General features: G+C 44.3%; 1 protein-coding gene across 1 annotated transcript; it reads right to left on the reverse strand.

Moving 5' to 3' along the window:
- Positions 1-1,171: 1,171 nt before the first annotated feature.
- Positions 1,172-11,230, reverse strand: LOC142258571 (alpha-1-antitrypsin-like). The gene is made up of 4 exons (XM_075331200.1): positions 10,549-11,230; positions 7,850-8,114; positions 1,443-1,590; positions 1,172-1,360 (listed from the first exon to the last, which is right to left on the reverse strand). The coding sequence occupies exons 1-4, from the start codon at positions 11,228-11,230 to the stop codon at positions 1,172-1,174; spliced, it is 1,284 nt and encodes a 427-aa protein (XP_075187315.1).
- Between the last annotated feature and the right edge of the window lie 15,486 nt (positions 11,231-26,716).

The following is a 26,716-nucleotide window of genomic DNA, read 5'->3' on the forward strand; positions in this document are numbered from 1 at the left end:
ATATAACTACTATAATACTGTCCCTATGTACAAGAATATAACTACTATAATACTGCTCCCTATGTACAAGAATATAACTACTATAATACTGCCCCTTATGTACAAGAATATAACTGCTATAATACTGCCCCTTATGTACAAGAATATAACTACTATAATACTGCTCCCTATGTACAAGAATATAACTACTATAATACTGCCCCTTATGTACAAGAATATAACTACTATAATACTGCCCCTTATGTACAAGAATATAACTACTATAATACTGCCCCCTATGTACAAGAATATAACTACTATAATACTGCCCCCTATGTACAAGAATATAACTGCTATAATACTGCCCCTATATACAAGAATATAACTGCTATAATACTGCCCCTATATACAAGAATATAACTGCTATAATACTGCCAACCTGATGCTGAATATTAGTATAATAATAATAGGATATTTCTGCACAATGTGATGATGTTATGATGTATGTCATCTTGTGCGCTTAACTATAGAATCATCCCAGGCCAGTGAGAACGCCCCTGGTGGTTTGGCCACGAGTGGTGGTGATAACATGTGATAAAGTCTGGACCAGTGATGGAGCGGAGCGGATAGACCAGCGAGGTGAGCAGTGGGATGGGTGTCTTTTTAGTTATTTTTATTATTTTTTAATTTTGATGGCCTTTTCCAGAAAATAAAACTCTTTTTGGTGAATGCAGATTTTTGTCCTATTTGTGAAGAATTCAATAACAGTCAAACATATTCGCTTATCTCTATTGCTTCTGCCTCAAGGCGGTTTTTCATGGCAAGTGAGTATCATTGACCTAAAGGACTTCGGGATCATTTTACGTTGGACGATGGCCAAGGCTTCGGGGTCCAGTAAGGCTGTTACCCTCCGGCTTATAATTTTATTGCTTGGACGTCTTCAGGGTCTTGGCCTCATGTTCTCCTTTACACTTTCCATGTTTTACGCCATACCTTAATAAGATATCATCTTGGAGAGCAAATAAAAGAAGCGACTGTCAAGTAACGGCCGTCCCCGTCCTTGGTATCGCTTCTCCGGTGATCTCCTGGTGAGTACGGGCAGGAGATGGTCCAATAAATGTAACAGTTATATAAAATAGGCGACAACATTGATAAAATGTAACATTTTATTGAAGAAAAGTTTGACAAATAATCATTTGTTGGGGTTGAAGACTCTTCCAGTAAAAAGAACACTTTTAGCCTTAAGATCATACACAGTAAAAATATAAGGACGGTCGTATTTGACTGTAACCGGAAGCCTCATGAATGATCCCTCAAGCTCTGTGACGCCGGACGCCTCCGTCCCCTGCTCATTAACATTGAGCACAGCTTTGTGGACAGCCTACAGAGGTGGAGAAGACGCCTATTATAATACATGGTCTTACGAGAGAGAGAGAGGGGGTAGATAGGTCGGTAACATTTACCTTAGAGATCTTTGCCTTGGCTTCTCCAGTGATGCCGGATAGATCAGCGCTGTCTGAGAAGACGTCTACGATTCCCATCTTGCCCAATGTTTCTTTAAGGTTGACAGTACCGGTGATGGAGACTTTGGGAAGGTGAAGGTCCACAAAACTAAAGTAAAATAAAATGAAGAACAGGTTTTCAGATAATATACAGTTAGATCCAGAAATATTTGGACAATGACACAAATTTTGGCATTTTACCTGTTTACCAAAACACTTTCAATATACAGTTATGCAATCAATATGAGTTGTTCCGGGCATATTCTCAGCTTTAATTTGAGGTTATTCACATCCTACTTGGAGGAAGGGTTTAGAAAAACAGCTCTTTAACATATACTGTAGCTGCCTCTTTTTCAAGGGACTAAAAGTAGTTGGAAAATGATCTCAAAAGTTCTCTAATGGGCTATTCCCTCATTAATCTATCATCAATTAATCAGGTAAAAGGTCTGGAGCTGATTCCAGGTGTGATATTTGTATTTGGAAGCGGTTGTTGTGACCCCTCAACATGCAGTCAAAGGAGCTCTCAATGGAGGAAAAACAGACCATCATTGGGCTGAAATACAAGAAGAAATCCATCAGAGACATAGCAGAAATATTAGTGGCCAAATGAACACTTTGGAATATTCTGGGAAAAAATGAGAACATGGGAACTCAAAGAGGCCTGGATGTCCAAGAAAGACAATAGTGGTGAATGATCGCAGAATCTTTTCATTAGTGAAGCAAAACTGCTCCACAACATCCATCCAAGGAAAGAACACTCTTCAGGAAGTCCACCATAAAGAGAAGATTTCATGAACGGAAATACAGAGGGGTCTCCACAAGGTGCAAATACAGAGGGGTCACCACAAGGTGCAAATACAGAGGAGTCACCACAAGGAGAAAATACAGAGGAGTCACCGCAAGGAGGAAATACAGAGGGGTCACCACAAGGTGCAAATACAGAGGGGTCTCCACAAGGTGCAAATACAGAGGGGTCACCACAAGGTGCAAATACAGAGGAGTCACCACAAGGAGAAAATACAGAGGAGTCACCGCAAGGAGGAAATACAGAGGGGTCACCACAAGGTGCAAATACAGAGGGGTCACCACAAGGAGCAAATACAGAGGAGTCACCACAAGGTGCAAATACAGAGGGGTCACCACAAGGTGCAAATACAGAGGGGTCACCACAAGGTGCAAATACAGAGGGGTCACCACAAGGAGCAAATACAGAGGAGTCACCACAAGGTGCAAATACAGAGGAGTCACCACAAGGTGCAAAACAGAGGGGTCATCATCACAAGGATCAAATACAGAGGGGTCACCACAAGGATCTGTGGCGCCCTGGACGTCACAGGTACTGCAACAACACACCCCACACCCCGGTTATGCACACCAGCCACACACACAAATCCTTGTTGCATCCTTCCAGGGGCTGATGTCCACACCAGGTGGGGCGGAGCCAGGCGGTTGGCTCCTCCCACTGAGGAGTTCACAGTCCTGGAGGCGGGAAAGAAGGGCAATAGAGTTGAGTAGGAGAGTTTGAAGTTGAAGGAGGTAGTAGTGGAGGAGCAGACTGACCGTGTCCGGGTACGTGGCCCGGGCACATACAGCAAGGTTGGCAGACGGTGGTGACCATCTGCAGGAGAGGCAGATTGACGCACAACCATAAGGATCGGGGACGGGCGGTGGCCCGCCAGTACCGGACATGGGAGCGCAGAGAAGCCAGCACCATCCGGCAGGGCCTACGGACCCCAACCAGGCTAGGAGTCGCCGTTAAACCAGTCAAATCCGTCAGCGACAGGAACCTCCGGGGTTTCCCAGCAATAAAGACCCGACTGAAGGCAACCATCCAAACCGTGAGGAAGATAAAGCTACCGCCAGAGCTAGAGCTCCCAGGGCCAGAGCCTGCAGGCAACAAAAGGGGCTCCCTTAGCCAACACACCGCTGGGGAGCGGGCTACCGGTGGGAAGCCATTTGGGGCCGAGAACATAACACCGGTGCAGGGAGAGACAGTTACCGCCAACCGACCGGGAGTGACCGCCACAGCCGTCTGTGGGACTTGTCCATCCAGCCGTTTGTTTTACAAGAGACTCCATGTGCGTTACTGGCTGAGTAAGTACCACCGTGCCGTCTGGCACTGCGCTGCCCCGCGACCCTGCACCTGGCCAGTCCCTGCAATCCACCAAACAGACAATAACTCCGGGCCCCGGGACTACCAAAATCCCCCTACCCACGGAAGGGAGAGAAACATCCCAGCTGCTCCCTGTCATCGCTCCCGAGATACCCGTACAGAGCAGCGGTGGTGCCCCAACCTCACCACACACCGTGGGTGGCGTCACGAACCGACATCCCAAACCCCAACAAACCACCCTTTTCACCCACGGGCGAGGAGCGCCGCTCGAGTCCCCGGATTCGGCCCACCGCTCGAGCCACCAAGCAGCAGCAACGCCGGACCCGAGCGTGGTGAGCGCAGCGTCCCCTCTTCCGCCCGCGACAGATAAAATACAGAAGGGTCACCACAAGGGGCAAATACAGAGGAGTCACCACAAGGTGCAAATACAGAGGAGTCACCACAAGGAGCAAATACAGAGGAGTCACCACAAGGAGCAAATACAGAGGGGTCACCACAAGGTGCAAATACAGAGGGGTCACCACAAGGAGCAAATACAGAGGAGTCACCACAAGGAGCAAATACAGAGGGGTCACCACAAGGAGCAAATACAGAGGAGTCACCACAAGGAGGAAATACAGAGGAGTCACCACAAGGTGCAAATACAGAGGAGTCTCCACAAGGTGCAAATACAGAGGAGTCACCACAAGGTGCAAATACAGAGGGGTCACCACAAGGTGCAAATACAGAGGGGTCATGATCACAAGGATCAAATACAGAGGGGTCACCACAAGGTGCAAATACAGAGGGGTCATCATCACAAGGATCAAATACAGAAGGGTCACCATAAGGTGCAAATACAGAGAGGTCACCACAAGGAGCAAATACAGAGGGATCACCACAAGGATCAAATACAGAGGAGTCACCACAAGGTGCAAATACAGAGGAGTCACCACAAGGTGCAAATACAGAGGGGTCTCCATAAGGTGCAAATACAGAGGAGTCACCACAAGGTGCAAATACAGAGGGATCACCACAAGGACCAAATACAGAGGAGTCACCACAAGGTGCAAATACAGAGGGGTCACCACAAGGATCAAATACAGAGGAGTCACCACAAAGAGCAAATACAGAGGAGTCACCACAAGGAGCAAATACAGAGGAGTCACCACAAGGTGCAAATACAGAGGGATCACCACAAGGATCAAATACAGAGGAGTCACCACAAGGTGCAAATACAGAGGGATCACCACAAGGACCAAATACAGAGGAGTCACCACAAGGTGCAAATACAGAGGGGTCACCACAAGGATCAAATACAGAGGAGTCACCACAAGGATCAAATACAGAGGAGTCACCACAAGGAGCAAATACAGAGGAGTCACCACAAGGTGCAAATACAGAGGGATCACCACAAGGATCAAATACAGAGGAGTCACCACAAGGTGCAAATACAGAGGAGTCACCACAAGGTGCAAATACAGAGGGGTCACCACAAGGATCAAATACAGAGGAGTCACCACAAAGAGCAAATACAGAGGGGTCACCACAAGGATCAAATACAGAGGAGTCACCACAAGGAGCAAATACAGAGGAGTCACCACAAGGAGCAAATACAGAGGAGTCACCACAAGGTGCAAATACAGAGGGGTCACCACAAGGTGCAAATACAGAGGAGTCACCACAAGGAGCAAATACAGAGGGGTCACTACAAGGAGCAAATACAGAGGAGTCACCACAAAGAGCAAATACAGAGGGGTCACCACAAGGATCAAATACAGAGGAGTCACCACAAGGAGCAAATACAGAGGGGTCACCACAAGGTGCAAATACAGAGGAGTCACCACAAGGTGCAAATACAGAGGGGTCACCACAAGGATCAAATACAGAGGAGTCACCACAAAGAGCAAATACAGAGGGGTCACCACAAGGATCAAATACAGAGGAGTCACCACAAAGAGCAAATACAGAGGAGTCACCACAAGGAGCAAATACAGAGGAGTCACCACAAGGAGCAAATACAGAGGGGTCACCACAAGGTGCAAATACAGAGGGGTCACCACAAGGTGCAAATACAGAGGGGTCACCACAAGATGCAAATACAGAGAGGTCACCACAAGGTGCAAATACAGAGGGGTCACCACAAGATGCAAATACAGAGAGGTCACCACAAGGTGCAAATACAGAGGGGTCACCACAAGGTGCAAATACAGAGAGGTCACCACAAGGTGCAAATACAGAGGAGTCACCACAAGGAGCAAATACAGAGGGGTCACCACAAGGTGCAAATACAGAGGAGTCACCACAAGGAGCAAATACAGAGGGGTCACCACAAGGTGCAAATACAGAGGAGTCACCACAAGGAGCAAATACAGAGGGGTCACCACAAGGAGAAAATACAGAGGAGTCACCACAAGGTGCAAATACAGAGGGGACACCACAAGGAGCAAATACAGAGGAGTCACCACAAGGAGCAAATACAGAGGGGTCACCACAAGGTGCAAATACAGAGGAGTCACCACAAAGAGCAAATACAGAGGAGTCATCACAAGGTGCAAATACAGAGGAGTCACCACAAGGAGCAAATACAGAGGAGTCACCACAAGGAGCAAATACAGAGGGGTCACCACAAGGTGCAAATACAGAGGGGTCACCACAAGGAGAAAATACAGAGGAGTCACCACAAGGAGCAAATACAGAGGAGTCACCACAAGGAGCAAATACAGAGGAGTCACCAGAAGAAGCAAATACAGAGGAGACACCACAAGAAGCAAATACAGAGGGATCACCACAAGGAGAAAATACAGAGGAGTCACCACAAGGTGCAAATACAGAGGGGTCACCACAAAGAGCAAATACAGAGGAGTCATCACAAGGTGCAAATACAGAGGAGTCACCACAAGGATCAAATACAGAGGGGTCACCACAAGGAGCAAATACAGAGGGGTCACCACAAGGTGCAAATACAGAGGAGTCACCACAAGGAGCAAATACAGAGGAGTCACCACAAGGAGCAAATACAGAGGAGTCACCACAAGGAGCAAATACAGAGGGGTCACCACAAGGAGAAAATACAGAGGAGTCACCACAAGGTGCAAATACAGAGGGGTCACCACAAAGAGCAAATACAGAGGAGTCATCACAAGGTGCAAATACAGAGGAGTCGCCACAAGGGGCAAATACAGAGGAGTCACCACAAGGATCAAATACAGAGGGGTCACCACAAGGAGCAAATACAGAGGGGTCACCACAAGGTGCAAATACAGAGGGGTCATCATCACAAGGAGCAAATACAGAGGAGTCACCACAAGGAGCAAATACAGAGGAGTCACCACAAGGATCAAATACAGAGGGGTCACCACAAGGAGCAAATACAGAGGGGTCACCACAAGCTGTAAACCATTAATCAGCCTTAAAAATAGAAATTCCAGATTACACTAAAGAAGCCACTTAGTTCTGGAAACGCATTGTATGGACAGATGAAACTAAGGTCAACCTGTACCAAAATGATGGGAAGAAGAACGTCTGGAGAAGGCTCATGATCCAAAGCACAACACGTCCCCTGTAACACATGGAATGGCGGAGGTGGTGTGCTGGCTGGGCATGCAGGGCTTCCAATGGCTCTTGGTCTCCATTGTTTATTGATGATGTGACTGAACACACAAGCAGCCAGATGAATTCTTAACTACACAGGGCGAGACTTTCTGCTCAGATTCCACCAAACGCAGAAAGGTTGCTCAGACGGCACTTTATAGTAGAAATGGACAATAACCCAAAAAATACTGTGAAAGCAACCAAGGATTTTTTTAAAGCAATGAAATGAAATATTCGGCAAAAGAAGTGGAGTATTCGGCAATGACCGAGTCATCAACTGATCTCAACCACATTGAGCTGAGGATATTTTTGTTTATTCCCTTTAGTTAAATGTGAAAGTCTCCACTTCCGCTGCATCTCACTTATTTCAGTTTAAATAAAAAATTATGGCCTGCGGAGCTGAAATCACAAAAATGTGGTCCCTGTTCAAATATTTCTGGACCTAATTGTATAAACTATGGACTTTATAAGATAACGTGAAGATGATTCAAAGAGCACAAAAAGGTGGAAAAATAAATATCGATATGATATATAGATTGAATAATTCATGTAGATGTGATTGGAGTAAAAGCAGCATTTTTACTTTTATGGGATTGGAGTGCTGCCTTTTTTCTTCTGCATTTTATTGCATTGGTGCTGCTTTTTTTGGAATTTTAGTTTGGTAGATACTGTATGTACTCACTTGTTGCGCAATGAATTCTTCCACTTATAAATGGAATCTGTGTTTAAATTCCGTTCCAGTTCGGATAACTTTCCTTCCTTCGGCATGATGAATAAAGCACCGGCATCTCCATTGTAGGGTACGGAGACCACAGTGACCTCTCTGGTGATGGACGCCAAGTAAAATCCAGTCCTGAACATGAAAGGCACCTTCACAGTTGTGTTCTCATTGACGTGAAAATCTCCCTCAGTTGTCAATTCATTGGCAAATGGATTTTCCCATTTTGCTGTAAGTAAATGAAGAAAAAACAGTAGTATGTTATTATGGCATTGTGTTATCATATGGACTGATAATGGCTGAGCTGCCACATTATATGGACAATACTATTTACAGTATACCCAATAATGGCTGACTGTGGAGTGTACTCATCTGCTAGCAATCCATGTCCAACACCCAAGAGAAACATTCTGGCCAGTCATTACTGCTGACAAAAGTCATATTTCAACCTCCTATATACAGTGAAGGAAATAAGTATTTGATCCCTGATATTGTAAGAGTTCGGCCACTGACAAAGACATGAACAGTCCATAATTGTAACAGTGAGAGAGAGAATATCCAAAATAAAATCCAGAATATCACATTGTATAAATTACATAAGATTATTTTTATTTTCCAGAGAGAAATAAGTATTTGATCCCGTACCAACCATTAAGAGTTCTGGCTCCTACAGACGCTCCTAATCCCCTCACTACCTGCATTACAGACGCCGTCTTACATTGTCACCTGTATATAAGACTCCTGTCCACAAACCTAATCAGTCAGACTCTAACCTCTACAACATGAGCGACCAAAGAGCTTTCTAAGGATGCCAGGGACAAGATCATAGACCTGCACAAGGCTGGAATGGGCTACAAAACCATAAGTAAGACGCTGGGTGAGACGGAGACAACTGTTGATGCAATAGTAAGAAAATAGAAGAAATACCAAATGAGTGTCAATCAACATCGATTCTGGGGTTCCATGCAAAATCTTACCTCGTGGGGTCTCCAGGATCATGAGGAAGGTGAAAGATCAGCCTAAAACTACACGGGGGGAACTTGTTAATTATCGCAAGGCAACTGGGACCACTGTCACCAAGAAAACCATTGGTAACAACCGTAATGGCTTAATATCCTGCAATGCCCACAAAGTCCAACTGCTCAAGAACGCACATGTGCAGCCGGCCCGTCTGAAGAAGGCCCATGTGCAGCCGGCCCATCTGAAGAAGGCTCATGTGCAGCCGGGCCATCTGAAGGAAGGCCCATGTGCAGCCGGCCCATCTGAATAAGACCCATGTGCAGCCGGCCCATCTGAAGGAAGGCCCATGTGCAGCCGGCCTGTCTGAATAAGGCCCATGTGCAGCCGGTCTGTCTGAATAAGGCCCTTGTGCAGCTGGCCCGTCTGAAGAAGGCCCATGTGCAGCCGGGTGTCTGAAGAAGGGTGTCTGAAGAAGGCCTATGTGCAGCCGGCCCATCTGAAGAAGGTCCATGTGCAGCCGGCCCGTCTGAATAAGGCCCACATGCAGCCGGCCCATCTGAAGAAGGCCCACATACAGTCGGCCCATCAGAAGAAGGCCCACGTGCAGCCAGCCCATCTGAAGAAGGCCCGTGTGCAGCTAGACCATCTGAAGAAGGCCCATGTGCAGCCGGACCATCTGAAGAAGGCCCATGTACAGCCGGCCCATCTGAAGAAGGCACTTTTGTAGCTGGCTAGTCTGAAGCAGGTCCATGAGCAGCCGGCTCATCTGAAGAAGGCTCATGAGCATCCGGCCCGTCTGAAGATGGCCAATGAACTCCTAAATGATTTTGGGAGTGATTGGGAGAAGGTGCTGTGGTCAGATAAGAAAAAAATTGAGCTATTTGGCCTTAACTCAACTCTCCATGTTTGGAGGAAAAGAAATGCTGTTTATGACCCAAAGAACACCGTCTCCACTGTCAAGCATGGAGGTGGAAACATGTTTTGGGGGTTTTTCTCCGCTAAGGGCACAGGACTACTTCACCTTATCAATGGGACAATGGATAGAACCATGTACCGTAAAATCCTGAGTGACAACCTCCTTCCCTCCACCAGGACATTAAAAATGGGTCATGTTCCAGCACAACAATGACCCAAAACATATAGCCAAGGCAACAAAGGAGTGGCTAAAAAAGAAGCCCATTAAGGTCATGGAGTGGCCGACCCAGTCCCCAGACCTTAATACCATATGAAACTTATTGAAGAGCTGAAGCTCTGAGTTACCAAGTGACAGCCTCAAAATCTTAATGATTTAGAGATGATCTGCAAAGAGGAGTGGAGCAAAATTCCCCCTGACGTCAAACCTCCTCATCAACTACAAAAATGTCTGACTGCTGGGCTGCCAACGAGGGAACGGCCACCAAGTATTAAGTCTTGTTTGCCAGAGGGATCAAATACTTATTTCTCTCTGCAAAATTCAAATAAATTTATAACATTTATACAATGTCATTTTCTGGATTTTATTTTGGATATTCTATCTCTCACTGTTAACTTATCCTTAAAATTTAAAACTGTTAATATCTTAGTCAGTGGGCAAACTTACAAAATCAGCAAGGGCTCAAATAATTATTTCCTTCACTGTATCTTTGATAATTTTATGAGTCCTTGGGAAAATACTGTGGGTGACTTTGTACAATCTTTGAATCTGTTACAATGTAAGTGATTACCTTTAAAATAAATGTAGTTGATGAGGACAAAAATGAGATCTTGGTCTACACTGTCCAGCAGATCGGCAATCTTGCCATTGGTCTTCTTCTCCACGTAACTGTTGATCTGATTTTTTGCTTCTTCACTGTTTTTGAAGTCAGTTGAGAATGCCTCGGAGTGGTAGAGCTTCTTGGCTTTATCTAAGAACTCCTGCAGAATCTTGTGTTCCTGGGAGATGAAGAGCGCGTTCCCACCACTGAGCTGCACCTCCCTGTTCACATCATTTAGGAGAACCAGAAGATGGTGGAAACCGTCATGCATTTCTTGTTCTGAGATCTCAGAAGTGTTGAAACTGATTCCTTCAATGATCTGTGAGTGGGTCTGACCCTTAGCACCAAGAGACAGGAAAGCAAATGCAGTGGAAATACTGACCGGGGAGAAGACAAGGTTCTCAGAAGGATGATCTAGAGCCACCTGCCGATACAGGTCAAAGGTGAATTTGGAATTGTATTGAGCTATCTTGTGGCAGGGCATGGACTCATTATGATGATGGTGGGGCTCTTTGTCATGATGTTTCCCTTTCTTCTGATGGCCGCGTTTGTGGTCATGATGGTCATCCTTGCCATGATGTTCGCCCTCATGATGATCAGCCAAAGCCAATGTAAAGAGTAAAGTCACTCCCAAAAACAGAAAGACCCTCATTTTTTCTGCAAAACAAAGAAACCTTTCACTCACTTAGATAATTTTGAGTATGTGATGAAAAACGATGTCGTCTATATATTGTCCACAGTTACCCAACTAAAATATGAATTCTTGACTGCTATCTCCCACACTTTCTATTGCTTCATTCCAATAGACACTGCTGGTTAGTCCAACACTTCCTACTAATAGAAAACCACCATTCAAAGAAAAAAATACATTTTAGATAAAACAGTTCACTCATAACATGGTTCAATATGCAGATCAATGATAAAGTCAGTTCAAGTACATCTGCCACTAATATCATTGGAGTTCAAAAATAAATTGATTTTTATGTGTTTACAATACAGATTAATTGGAAATTAAATTATTTGTGTCAGCATGGTGGCTTGGTTATTAGCACTGAAGCTTTAAAGCACTGAGGTCCGGGGTTCTCACCAAAGACATCATCTGCAAGGAGTTTTATAATCTCCCCGTGTTTGCGTGGATTTCTTCTGGGTACCAGGTTTCCTCCCACAATCCAATGATATAATGATATGGAATTTAGATTTTGAGCCCCAATGGGGACAGTGATGATGATGATATCTGTGAAATGCTGTGGAATGTTGCTACAAAAGGTAACTAAAATAAATATTTTATGAGTCCAACACATCAGAAGATGATTGGTGTCACTGACTATTATGGAGGATACATTATATAGAAAAACAACCCCAACAATGTAGTAAATGTGAAAAACACCCAATATATAAAACATCTCGGTACTTACGGTGCCTCTGGATCCTCCAGACTTTGCCGGTGTCTCCAGTGTCACAGATTCAATTATATAGGATAATGGATTCATCCTATTGTGAAAGTTTAGTTCTCTAATAATTAACCACATAACCTGTGGACTGTGGGATTGTCTGTGCCAAAATCAATTACAATTATTTGCTTTTGAGTTGCATCAACGATGTACCCCCCCCCCCCCCCCCATTGAAGCTTATTGGGGTCACGAGATACTAAGATATATCTTCAAAATGGGAAAATTACTTTTCTGCAAGTCATTAAAATTTTACATTGTATAAAAAGATGTCTCAGTCCTATTATTATATAGTACAAACAATGGCTGGGTGAATGTAACGGTGAATATTTAATATGCGTAGCTCAGTGGTGATCATAGCAATTCCATAGATTTAGCAAATGGGTTTTTAAAATTTGGTGCACACTTTAATCATTAAACAACTACAAGTGCATCTCAATAAATTAGAATTTCATCAAAAAGTTTATTTATTTCAGTAATTCAATACAAAAAGGGAAACACATATGTTATATAGAGTCATTACACACAGAGGGATCTATTCCTATATATTATATAGAGCCATTACACACAGAGGGATCTATTCCTATATATTATATAGTCATTACACACAGAGGGATCTATTCCTATATATTATATAGTCATTACACACAGAGGGATCTATTCCTATATATTATATAGTCATTACACACAGAGGGATCTATTCCTATATATTATATAGAGTCATTACACACAGAGGAATCTATTCCTATATATTATATAGAGTCATTACACACAGAGGAATCTATTCCTATATATTATATAGAGTCATTACACACAGAGGGATCTATTCCTATATATTATATAGTCATTACACACAGAGGGATCTATTCCTATATATTATATAGAGTCATTACACACAGAGGGATCTATTCCTATATATTATATAGTCATTACACACAGAGGAATCTATTCCTATATATTATATAGAGTCATTACACACAGAAGGATCTATTCATATATATTATATATAGTCATTACACACAGAGGGATCTATTCCTATATATTATATAGAGTTATTACACACAGAGGGATCTATTCCTATATATTATATACAGTCATTACACACAGAGGAATCTATTCCTATATATTATATAGAGTTATTACACACAGAGGGATCTATTCCTATATATTATATATAGTCATTACACACAGAGGGATCTATTCCTATATATTATATAGAGTCATTACACACAGAGGGATCTATTCCTATATATTATATAGAGTTATTACACACAGAGGGATCTATTCCTATATATTATATACAGTCATTACACACAGAGGGATCTATTTCACGTGTTTATTGGAACAAAAGGGAGGACAAACGATCAAAGCCCAATAAAAATGAAAATCAAATTTATACAAAAAGTGATTTTTTATTATTATTAGCAAGTGTTCTCACAAGTATTACAGTGGACACAAAATATGCATCATATATGTCATATAAAACTCAAATCTATACAGCAGAGTTGTGTGGTTGTGACCAACAATAGCATATCCTGTTATAATATATAGCCTCTAGTCATACTCATGGTATCTATATTAGTGTGATAGAGGGTATGTTTGTTCAAAACATCCAGCGTATGTGTCCATATATATACCAATAGTCACTTTAAAATTACCTTATACAAGTAACCAGCAGGGGTCACTATGTTCCAACTTACCCAATGGCTGATAGCCAAAAGGGGACCTCTGCGTCATAAGCTGGATATTGAAATCATACAAAACCTCTAATCAGCAATACTTTACTAGATCTCAAGGCTATTAGACAATCCCATATATTGTGGCATGCTATAAACACCAAAACCGGGGATCACCAAAATATACGTAGTGTACTACTGCAGGCTAGAACTCACATAAGGGTAATGTTAGCAAATAGACAGCAGGGGTCGCTATGCCATAAATTGACTAATAATCAATGTGTGGCCAAGAAAGACCTATATATCATGTGCATAGATATCCAGCTAGATATTCAGATCATGCAAACCTTTAGTCAGCAATGCCGTATCGGATATCAAAGCTAACCGACAATCTCATATATTGTGGCAAACTATAACCACCAAACCCAGGGGTCATCAAAGTGTACGGAGTATATTTACCGCTGCATGCTGGAACTCTCATAGGGGTAATTTTACCAGATAACAGCAGGGGTCGCTATACCATGAATTTTACTAGTGATCAATATATATCCAAGAGAACCTATGTATCATATGCTAGATACCCACATCATAATGCCTCAAATCAATATTAGGGTCAAGGCTAACTAAGCTGCCGCTATTTAACATGCCACAAACATCAAGCCATAGTGGTCACCAGAACACACCAGTTGTAATTACCGCTGTGTAGTAGAACTCCCGAACTCCCGACACGTGTTTCGGCTTCTCAACCTTCGTCAGGGGGCGTGTCTAATCACCCAGGAGTACAGGCTTTAAATACTGCCTGTCTCCAATCATCATCAACCCCTTGGATGACGCGCGCGTTGTCATGGCGCCTTGCCGACGCTGATCCAGCTACCGCGTCACCAGTCATGAGCCCCAGGATATTATGACCCGGGAGTGAGAAACCAGTATAGACACAGCAAACTGGTCAGGGCCGGCCGCCAGTGACAGCCGTGCTTGCAGGAATAAGATGAAATATATGTGCAAAAAAACATAGTAATTGTGTTATACATATAAACTAGTGATCAGAAAAATATCGTCTCATGAAACAACGGTAAATATGGGATATATATATATGTGCCCATCTACAATTTGTGGCACATAAGTATCGACAAAAAAAGAGACAAATGAGGATATTATGGCAAGACATATAATTTGTGAAATAGTATATAGACTACCACATTTATACAAATCTCCAAATCAAATAAAACAATAGGATAGACAAAGTCCCCCATTCCACAAACAGCCATAGTGGTTGCTGTTTAGCATTTTCCATATATCCACAGAACAATATCATTCGACCGTATCCATTGTGTCAGCTGATACACAAAAATGAGATGTCAAATCCTCAATCTTTTCCATTTAATTTCTTCCGTCAATAGACCTATCCTCATTCATGAGAAAATATTCACAGATAACTAGAAATAATAAAACAAGGGGGTTAATTAGACAAAAATTAATTAACACTATAAAAATAGATGCATCTACGGCACATGAGTATATATAGGGCGTTCCAAGTCCTGTATGACAGAAACAGCATGATATTCTATAAGAATGACGCAAAACTGATATTTTCATTGAGGCCAGATGGACACACAGTACCCAATGTGTATATCCATCTGGCCTCAAGTTGGGCCAGTCTCCTGCTGATCTCACCACCTCTTATCCCCAAGTTGATTTGATCGATACCTTTCACCTTTAGTAGACCACTATTACAGGAATGAAATTTAAAAAAATGTCTTGGAAGGGTTTTTAGACCTTCAATGTCAGTCGCATTGCGTGCAGCTTCAATCCCCAATACATGCTCACGAGTGCGCACCTTCAGCTGACGTGTCGTAAGTCCGATATAGATTTTAGGACAAGGACATGTCGCGTAATATATAACTGCCCTAGAGTTGCATGTTATATATTTCCATATTTCATATGTTTTAAGATTTTTAGCGTCAGTGAAGGTACTCTCACGGCATATATTGGGGCATGCGACACACCCTCCACACGGGAAGCATCCCAATTTTACATTGGGTTTGAAATTTCCCAAAAATGTGGGGTCTCTCCTGTTGCTCCCATAGTGGCTACGGATCAAATGATCCCGAAGGTTTTTATTTCTACGCATGGTGATCGATATCTTCTCGGGGACAATTTTATTAAGGGTGGGGTCAGCTTGGAGTATGGGCCATGCCTTCTCCAGGCAATCACGTATGGATGGAATTTGCGCACAATAGTTAGTCACAAAGCGAATTTTATCACTTGACTCAGATTTCGGTTGGGAATATAATAGAGAATTTCTAGAAGAATGTTTGGCTCTGTGGTATGCTTTCTTTATTACTCGCCCACTATACCCACGCTCTTTAAATCTTGCCATAAGATTATGAGCCTGTTGTTCGAAATCCACATCAGTCGAGCAGATCCTCCTAAGCCGGAGAAACTGCCCGACCGGTACCGATCTGATCATAAATTGGGGATGGGCAGAGGATGCATGGAGGAGCATATTTGTTGAAGTCGGTTTACGATATAAATCAGACTATATATATGTATAACACAATTACTATGTTTTTTTGCACATATATTTCATCTGATACCTGCACGCACGGCTGTCACTGGCGGCCGGCCCTGACCAGTTTGCTGTGTCTATACTGGTTTCTCACTCCCGGGTCATAATATCCTGGGGCTGATGACTGGTGACGCGGTAGCTGGATCAGCGTCGGCAAGGCGCCATGACAACGCGCGCGTCATCCAAGGGGTTGATGATGATTGGAGACAGGCAGTATTTAAAGCCTGTACTCCTGGGTGATTAGACACGCCCCCTGACGAAGGTTGAGAAGCCGAAACACGTGTCGGGAGTTCTACTACACAGCGGTAATTACAACTGGTGTGTTCTGGTGACCACTATGGCTTGATGTTTGTGGCATGTTAAATAGCGGCAGCTTAGTTAGCCTTGACCCTAATATTGATTTGAGGCATTATGATGTGGGTATCTAGCATATGATACATAGGTTCTCTTGGATATATATTGATCACTAGTAAAATTCATGGTATAGCGACCCCTGCTGTTATCTGGTAAAATTACCCCTATGAGAGTTCCAGCATGCAGCGGTAAATATACTCCGTACACCTTGATGACCCCTGGGTTTGGTGGTTATAGTTTGCCACAATATATGAGATTGTCGGTTAGCTTTGATATCCGATACGGCATTGCTGACTAAAGGTTTGCATGATCTGAATATCTAGCTGGATATCTATGCACATGATATATAGGTCTTTCTTGGCCACACATTGATTATTAGTCAATTTATGGCATAGCGACCCCTGCTGTCTATTTGCTAACATTACCCTTATGTGAGTTCTAGCCTGCAGTAGTACACTACGTATATTTTGGTGATCCCCGGTTTTGGTGTTTATAGCATGCCACAATATATGGGATTGTCTAATAGCCTTGAGATCTAGTAAAGTATTGCTGATTAGAGGTTTTGTATGATTTCAATATCCAGCTTATGACGCAGAGGTCCCCTTTTGGCTATCAGCCATTGGGTAAGTTGGAACATAGTGACCCCTGCTGGTTACTTGTATAAGGTAATTTTAAAGTGACTATTGGTATATATATGGACACATACGCTGGATGTTTTGAACAAACATACCCTCTATCACACTAATATAGATACCATGAGTATGACTAGAGGCTATATATTATAACAGGATATGCTATTGTTGGTCACAACCACACAACTCTGCTGTATAGATTTGAGTTTTATATGACATATATGATGCATATTTTGTGTCCACTGTAATACTTGTGAGAACACTTGCTAATAATAATAAAAAATCACTTTTTGTATAAATTTGATTTTCATTTTTATTGGGCTTTGATCGTTTGTCCTCCCTTTTGTTCCATTATATGTTACACGATTTATGCCCTGATTGGATATAGTCCTGGTTTCTAATCGAAATTTTTATATATGTAATATCAGAATCTATGAAAATGTAAGAATGTATCCTATACTGCTGGTTTGTGTTCTTAATATATTTCACGTGTTTATTATATAGTCATTACACACAGAGGGATTTATTCCTATATATTATAGAGAGTCATTACACACAGAGGAATCTATTCCTATATATTATATAGAGTCATTACACACAGAGGGATCTATTCCTATATATTATATAGAGTCATTACACACAGAGGGATCTATTTCACGTGTTTATTATATATTATATAGAGTCATTACACACAGAGGGATCTATTTCACATGTTTATTATATAGAGTCATTACACACAGAGGGATCTATTTCACATGTGTATTATATATTATATTGAGTCATTACACACAGAGGGATCTATTTCACTAGTTTATTATATCGAGTCATTACACACAGATGGATCTATTCCAAGTGTTTATTTCTGGTAATGTTGATGATTATGGCTTCCAGCCAATGAAAACCTAAAAGTCATTATCTCAGAAAATTAGAATAATTACCACAGAACACCTGCAAAGGTTTCCTAAGCATTTAACATGGTCCCTTAGTCTGGTTCAGTAGGCTACACAATCATGGGGAAGACTGCTGACTTGATAGACATCCAGGCAGTCATTGACACACTCCACAAGGAGGGTAAGCCACAATGTATCCAAGCATATAAATGGATGGTTGAATAAAATGAAAAAGTGTGGTAGAAAAAGGTGCACAAGCAACCGGGATAACCGCAGCCTTGATAGGATTGTTAAGAAAAGTCCATTCAAATATGATTCACAAGGAGTGGAGGCTGCTGGAGTCAGTGCTTCAGGACGGGCACAGGCAGGACAAACTGGGCTGGCAGGACAGGCAGGGCAGAACAGGAACACAGTCTGGATGGGGAACGGGCAGGACAGGTACAGGCAGGTGCCGAACGTGCAGCATGGGTCACCAAGCAAGAGACATCAGGCACAGGACATCGGGCACAGGACATCGGGCACAGGACATCGGGCTCAGGACATCGGGCACGGGTGCAGCCAGGACAGGACATCAGGCAGAACTCCAGTCATCAGGGACCAGGTCATCAGTCACAGAACTCTGGTCGTCAGGGTCTAGGTCATCAGGCACAGATCACAGACACAGGTGCAGGATACAGACAGGTACGGACTTAGGTACAGGACACAGGCAGGTAGGGATTCCGGTGCAGGATTCGGGCTGGTACCAGAGAACAGACAGGCACAGATAGGACGGGTCCAGGGAACAGAGACAAGACAGGCACAGCAGAGTAGCACTGGTGGCGTGCAGGACTGGTGCTGGAGGCCGGGAGACCAGAGCAGACAGGCACAGCAGAGCAGACAGGCACAGCAGAGCAGACAGGCACAGCAGAGCAGACAGGCAGAGCAGAGCAGACAGGCAGAGCAGAGCAGACAGGCAGAGCAGACAGGCACAGCAGAGCAGCACTGGTGGCGTGCAGGACTGGTGCTGGAGGCCGGGAGACCAGAGCAGACAGGCACAGCAGAGCAGACAGGCACAGCAGAGCAGACAGGCACAGCAGAGCAGACAGGCAGAGCAGACAGGCACAGCAGAGCAGCACTGGTGGCGTGCAGGACTGGTGCTGGAGGCCGGGAGACCAGAGCAGACAGGCACAGCAGAGCAGACAGGCACAGCAGAGCAGACAGGCAGAGCAGAGCAGACAGGCACAGCAGAGCAGACAGGCAGAGCAGACAGGCACAGCAGAGCAGCACTGGTGGCGTGCAGGACTGGTGCTGGAGGCCAGGAGACCAGAGCAGACAGGCACAGCAGAGCAGACAGGCACAGCAGAGCAGACAGGCACAGCAGAGCAGACAGGCACAGCAGAGCAGCACTGGTGGCGTGCAGGACTGGTGCTGGAGGCCGGGAGACCAGAGCAGACATGACCAACACACAGGTTAGGATCAGAATCCTAATGCATAGCTCTGGCCCCTCCCATAAGGGGAGGAGCCCTAAGTACCTGGTGCCTCCCAGTGATAGGCTGGGTACACCATAGAAAGGTGGGCATGCTCCTCATAAAAGGACAGGAAGCATGTGGGCGCGCCCCCTAGGCTGGAGGCCAGGAAATGTGGCACCCTGGACTAGCCAGGTAGCCACAGACAACACACACCCCCACCCCCAGGCAGTTACATTAGCCAGACACAAAACCCTTGTTGCCTCCCTCCAGGGCCTGATGTCCACACCAGGTGGGGCGGAGCCAGGCAGTTGGCCCCACCCACCAAGGAGTTCACAGGCCTGCAGGCGGGAAAAAGCAGTAGATTAGTTCAGGAGGTGAAAGTGAGAGGTCACGTACTGCGAGTGTCTGGGTTGGAGCCCAGGCACTGACAGCAAGGTTGGCAGACGGTGGTGGCCATCTGCAGGAGTGGTGGAACTCCGCAGAGCCGTAAGGACCGGGGCTGGGCGGTGGCCCACCGGTACCGGACTGGGGAACAGAGTGAAGCTAAGCACACAGGCAGGGCCATCGGACCCCGACCAGGCTTGGAGCCGCCGTCAATAGTCAAATCTGAATGTGACAGGAACCCCCGGGGTTCCCTAACAACCAAGTCCCGTCAGAAGGCAACCGTCCGCACCGTGAGGGTATACAGCCACCGCCACAGGCTAGAGACCCGAGGGCCAGCACCTGCGGGCAAAACGGGCTCCTTCGGCATCCATACACCGGGGAGCGGACTACCGTTGGGCAACAACAGGAGTCAGAACATTCTAACAGGTGCAGGGAAAGGCAGCCACCATCACCTGTCCGGGGAGAGACACGGCAGCCGGCTGCGGGACCCGTCCATCCAGCCGTTTGGTTTACCGGAGACTTTGTGCATCTGTTGCTGAGTGAGTACACCCGTGCCATCCGGCACCGCGCCGCGCTGTCCCTGCAACCCTGCACCTCACCAACCCTGCCTCCCCGTCACACCACCGGGCCCCGGGACCACCAACCCCTACCCACAGAGGGGGAAAACAATATCCCAGCTGCTCCCTACCATCACTCCCGGGATCCCCGTCACCAGCAGCGGTGGTGCCCATCTTCACCACAACCCGTGGGTGGCATCACAGACTAAATCCCCAAACAAACAACCCCTTTTCACTCACGGGCGAGGAGCGCCGCTTGAGTCCCCGGCTCCGGGCCCACCGCTCAAGCCACCGAGCAGCAGCGCCGGACCCGGGCGTTAGCGAGCGCAGCGCCCCGCCGCCCGCGACAGAAACCCCACACAATATGTACAAGGCCTGGGGCCTAGGCAGGAGATGAAGGCCATCCACACATGGGCATCCACAGGAGGGAGGGGTGAGCACTACACGTGGATGGCAATGAAGGGTCACAGAGGATTACGAAACACGTGGGTGGCCACGGTGGGACGAGCCGACTACCACGAAACACGAGGATGATCGGGTAGGTAAGAGGAGGATAGCAGAAGCCGACACTGACGTGGACATCTACGGGGAGACGCGCCTGGGACTGCACTACACGTGGACGGCAGGGAAGAGGGGCGAGACATGGCGTACTTAGGACGCGGAGGAGCGCCGACGTATGAGGGGAATGGCGCTACAGCCACCATACTGTTAGGCTACTATAGTAAAACCAATAATACCGACAATATCAATATCTAAGGAACAAATAATACTGCCAGACCCTCACCACATATTACCACTGAATAATACCATCATATTGATCACTAATATTGCCGTCATACAGTGACCATATAGTGGTGGATACCAGGTGTAGACTGTGGTCTGTATACTATAAATGTGTATATTGTACAGATAAATCCAGTAACTCACCGGCGACGTTCTCTCTGATCAAAGTCACTAATGTCCCCTGCTATATCTGGCCCACACCACCATGACAACTTCTTCCAGCCACACCTTGTTCCTGCAGTGTAACACATAGATATTTCTGACTGATGGTTTTCACCCACCTCTAAAATAACAAAATAACGCACTGCACAGTAATATACCATTCTCCTATACCATGTACCATTTGTCTGCCGCCCCCCCCATAACTAATACGGCACCAAACTCTACACTGGTAAAGTGACCTCGCTGTGCCTCCGCACCGTAATACTGATCCCATTGTGCCCAATACAAAACTCATATCCTTTTTAAATATCCCTTTTGTGCCACATTAAAAAATGATGCACCCCTCTGCACTTCACGACATTAATTAAAAATAATGATCCCCTTTAGGACCCAGACAATAATTAAGTGCCCCCATAAACTAATAATACCACCTTAGTGCTTCATGCAGTAAAACTAATGCCCACTTTTTCCCAATAATATAATAATGTCCCTCTTTACCCCATATGAAAGTTATCCCCCTTTCTACAGTTGAAACCCTTAGTTTCCCTCTGCTCTCTATACAGACAGATCTGCAGGTTTTTCCCTCCTCTCTCTATATAGACACATATGCAGGTTTTTCCCTCCGCTCTCTATACAGACACATATGCAGGTTTTTCCCTCCGCTCTCTATACAGACACAACTGCAGGTTTTTCCCTCCGCTCTCTATAAAGACACATCTACAGGTTTTCCCCTCCACTTTCTATAAAGATACATATGCAGGTTTTTCCCTCCGCTCTCTATAAAGACTCATGTGCAGGTTTTTCCCTCCTCTCTCTATAAAGACACATCTGCAGGTTTTTACCTCCACTCTCTATGAAGACACATCTGCAGGTTTTTCCCTCCACTTTCTATAAAGACACATCTGCAGGTTTTTCCCTCCGCTCTCTATAAAGACACATCTGCAGGTTTTTACCTCCGCTCTCTATAATGACACATCTGCAGGTTTTTACCTCCACTCTCTATAAAGACACATCTGCAGGTTTTTACCTCCATTCTCTATACAGACACATCTGCAGGTTTTCCCTTCGCTCTCCATAAAGACACATCTGCAGGTTTTTACCTCCGATTTCTATACAGACAAATCTGCAGGTTTTTCCCTCCACTCTCTATGCAAACACATCTGCAGGTTTTTACCTTCACTATCTATAAAGACACATCTGCAGGTTTTTACCTTCGCTCTCTATAAAGACACATCTGCAGGTTTTCCCCTCCACTCTCTATAAAGATACATCTGCAGGTTTTTCCCTCCACTCTCTCTAAAGACACATCTGCAGGTTTTTCCCTCTGCTCTCTATACAGACAGATCTGCAGGTTTTTTCCTCCTCTCTCTATAAAGACACATCTGCAGGTTTTTACCTCCACTCTCTATAAAGACACATCTGCAGGTTTTTCCCTCCACTTTCTATAAAGACACATCTGCAGGTTTTTCCCTCCGCTCTCTATAAAGACACATCTGCAGGTTTTTCCCTCCTCTCTCTATAAAGACACATCTGCAGGTTTTTACCTCCACTCTCTATAAAGACACATCTGCAGGTTTTTCCCTCCTCTTTCTATAAAGACACATCTGCAGGTTTTTACCTTCACTATCTATAAAGACACATCTGCAGGTTTTTACCTTCGCTCTCTATAAAGACACATCTGCAGGTTTTTACCTCCGCTCTCTATAATGACACATCTGCAGGTTTTTACCTCCACTCTCTATAAAGACACATCTGCAGGTTTTTACCTCCATTCTCTATACAGACACATCTGCAGGTTTTCCCTCCGCTCTCCATAAAGACACATCTGCAGGTTTTTACCTCCGATTTCTATACAGACAAATCTGCAGGTTTTTCCCTCCACTCTCTATGCAAACACATCTGCAGGTTTTTCCCTCCGCTCTCTATACAGACACATCTGCAGGTTTTTCCCTCCACTTTCTATACAGACACATCTGCAGGTTTTCCCTTAGCTCTCTATACAAACACATCTGCTCGTTTTTCCCTCCTCTCTCTCTAAAGACACATCTGCAGGTTTTTCCCTCTTCTCTCTATAAAGACATATCTGCATGTTTTTCCCTCCCTCACTATAAAGACACATCTGCAGGTTTTCCCCTCCACTCTCTATAAAGATACATCTGCAGGTTTTTCCCTCCACTCTCTCTAAAGACACATCTGCAGGTTTTTCCCTCTGCTCTCTATACAGACAGATCTGCAGGTTTTTTCCTCCTCTCTCTATAAAGACACATCTGCAGGTTTTTACCTCCACTCTCTATAAAGACACATCTGCAGGTTTTTCCCTCCACTTTCTATAAAGACACATCTGCAGGTTTTTCCCTCTGCTCTCTATAAAGACACATTTGCAGGTTTTTCCCTCCTCTCTCTATAAAGACACATCTGCAGGTTTTTACCTCCACTCTCTATAAAGACACATCTGCAGGTTTTCCCCTCCACTTTCTATAAAGACACATCTGCAGGTTTTTCCCTCCGCTCTCTATAAAGACACATCTGCAGGTTTTACCTCCTCTCTCTATAAAGACACATCTGCAGGTTTTTACCTTCGCTCTCTATAAAGACACATCTGCAGGTTTTTACCTCCGCTCTCTATAATGACACATCTGCAGGTTTTTACCTCCACTCTCTATAAAGACACATCTGCAGGTTTTTACCTCCACTCTCTATACAGACACATCTGCAGGTTTTCCCTCCGCTCTCCATAAAGACACATCTGCAGGTTTTTACCTCCACTCTCTATACAAACACATCTGCAGGTTTTTCCCTCCGCTCTCTATACAGACACATCTGCAGGTTTTTCCCTCCACTCTCTATACAGACACATCTGCAGGTTTTTCCCTTAGCTCTCTATACAAACACAGCTGCTCGTTTTTCCCTCCTCGCTCTCTAAAGACACATCTGCAGGTTTTTCCCTCTTCTCTCTATAAAGACATATCTGCATGTTTTTCCCTTCCTCACTATAAAGACACATCTGCAGGTTTTTCCTTCCACTCTCTATAAAGATACATCTGCAGGTTTTTCCCTCCACTCTCTATAAAGATACATCTGCAGGTTTTTCCCTCCACTCTCTCTAAAGACACATCTGCAGGTTTTTCCCTCCTCTCTCTATAAAGACACATCTGCAGGTTTTTCCCTCCCATGTCTATACAGACACAGCTGCAGGTTTTTCCCTTCGCTCTCTATAAAGACACATCTGTAGGTTTTTCCCCTCCTCTCTCTATAAAGACACATCTGCAGGTTTTTCCCTCCGCTCTCTATAAAGACACATCTGCATGTTTTTCCCTCCCTCACTATAAAGACACATCTGCAGGTTTTTCCCTCCACTCTCTAGAAAGATGCATCTGCAGGTTTTTCCCTCCACTCTCTCTAAAGACACATCTGCAGGTTTTTCCCTCCTCTCTCTCTAAAGACACATCTGCAGGTTTTTCCCTCCGCTCTCTATAAAGACACATCTGCAAGCTTTTACCTCCGCTCTCTATACAGACACATCTGCAGGTTTTCCCTCCTCTCTCTATAAAGACACATCTGCAGGTTTTTTACCTCCGCTTTCTATACAGACACATCTGCAGGTTTTTCTCACTATCTGACATGAAATCAGAATAAACCTTTCCCGTTTTCGGTCAATTAGGAACCAAAATTATTTCTATTTGCCAAATGCCGGAATAATGAGAGAGAGAGAATGTTTAAGGCCTAAGCCACACGGCGAGAAAATCGGTATGAGTGGAGTGCGATAAAACATTGCATTCCACTCGGACCAATTCTAGCCTGTGTGTCAGCACACATGAGCGATTATTTTCCCAGCCCTAATCGGACCGAGAAAACAATCGCAGCATGCTGACACTGTAATGCGAGACTCTTTTCTCTCGACCCCATTCAAGTGAATGGGGCGAGAGAAAAATCGCACTGCACTCGCGGTACACCGGTGTACCGCGAGTGCAGAGCAAGATCGCAATAGCCGGCTACGGAGGAGAGAGGGAGAGATATTCCTCCCTCCCCTCCTCCATGCCGGCCCGCCCCTCCTGAGTGCCGGCCCGCCCCCCGCAGCTGAGGTCCGCTCGAAGGGTCGGATCTCAGATGCAGGCACACTCGCATGACACTCGGCTCCTGCTGTGCTGCCAACGCGAGCCGAGTCTCATGCGAGCATCGCAGTAGTGCCCTGTGTGGCCTCAGCCTTATGCTGAGGAAACGAGAGGTCATGCGTTTCACCAATACGTGTGGCATCCTCAGGGGTGAGTCCCCATGCTTATTTTTACCCCTGAGGAAACCACACTTGTTGTCGAAACGCGCGACGTCTCCTCTTCTCCACATACTGATTCTGTCTTCATCACCAGGTACCAACAGGTTTTTCATGTTTTCCACTCCTTTTTTCAGCAGTCCTCTTTTCCCATCATGGGTTAATACGCTGTGTTTTATTGGACGCTACCCATTTATTACTTTTGTTTTGACACATTTGATTATTTTCTCTTATTTGAGCATCATATGTGGAGTTCATTGATTTTCATATATATCTTGTTTATGTTATTCCTTTAATAATAACCTCTATTTGTTCATAGAACTATTTTCCACAATTGTTTATTTTCATGGTGGATTACCTGTATGTATTTATTGGGGGAGAAGTGTTTAGTTATTTATTTTTATTAATTTTTTTTCGTGTGTATTTATTGAGGGAGGAGTGTTTATTTTTATTTATTTTTATTTATTTTTTTAGTGTGTATTTATTGGGGGAGGAGTGTTTATTTATTTTTATTTATTTATTGATTTTTATTTATTTTTTTTAGTGTGTATTTATTGGGGGAGGAGTGTTTATTTATTTATTTTTATTTATTTTTTTAGTGTGTATTTATTGGGGGAGGAGTGTTTATTTATTTTTATTTATTTATTTTTATTTATTTTTTTTGTGTGTATTTATTGGGGGAGGAGTGTTTATTTTTTATTTATTTATTTTTATTTTTTTTTTTTAGTGTGTATTTATTGTGGAGGAGTGTGATTCCTAACAGTTACACACTTGTTGGAATTTTGTATAGTTTTATGCTCTTGTATGTGTTTTTATGTGTGCCATTGTTTCTTCTTTTTACATATTAATAAAATATTATCTTTTTAGAATATTGATGATCCCAATTAGTTTACAAACCATCTTTTTCTTTGTTCTTCCACAATTTGTATAAAATCCGATGATGCGCTGTAGCCGGCCAATCACAGTAA

Source organism: Anomaloglossus baeobatrachus, chromosome 12, assembly GCF_048569485.1.
Source record: "Anomaloglossus baeobatrachus isolate aAnoBae1 chromosome 12, aAnoBae1.hap1, whole genome shotgun sequence".
In the NCBI taxonomy this organism is placed as follows: Eukaryota; Metazoa; Chordata; class Amphibia; order Anura; family Aromobatidae; genus Anomaloglossus; species Anomaloglossus baeobatrachus.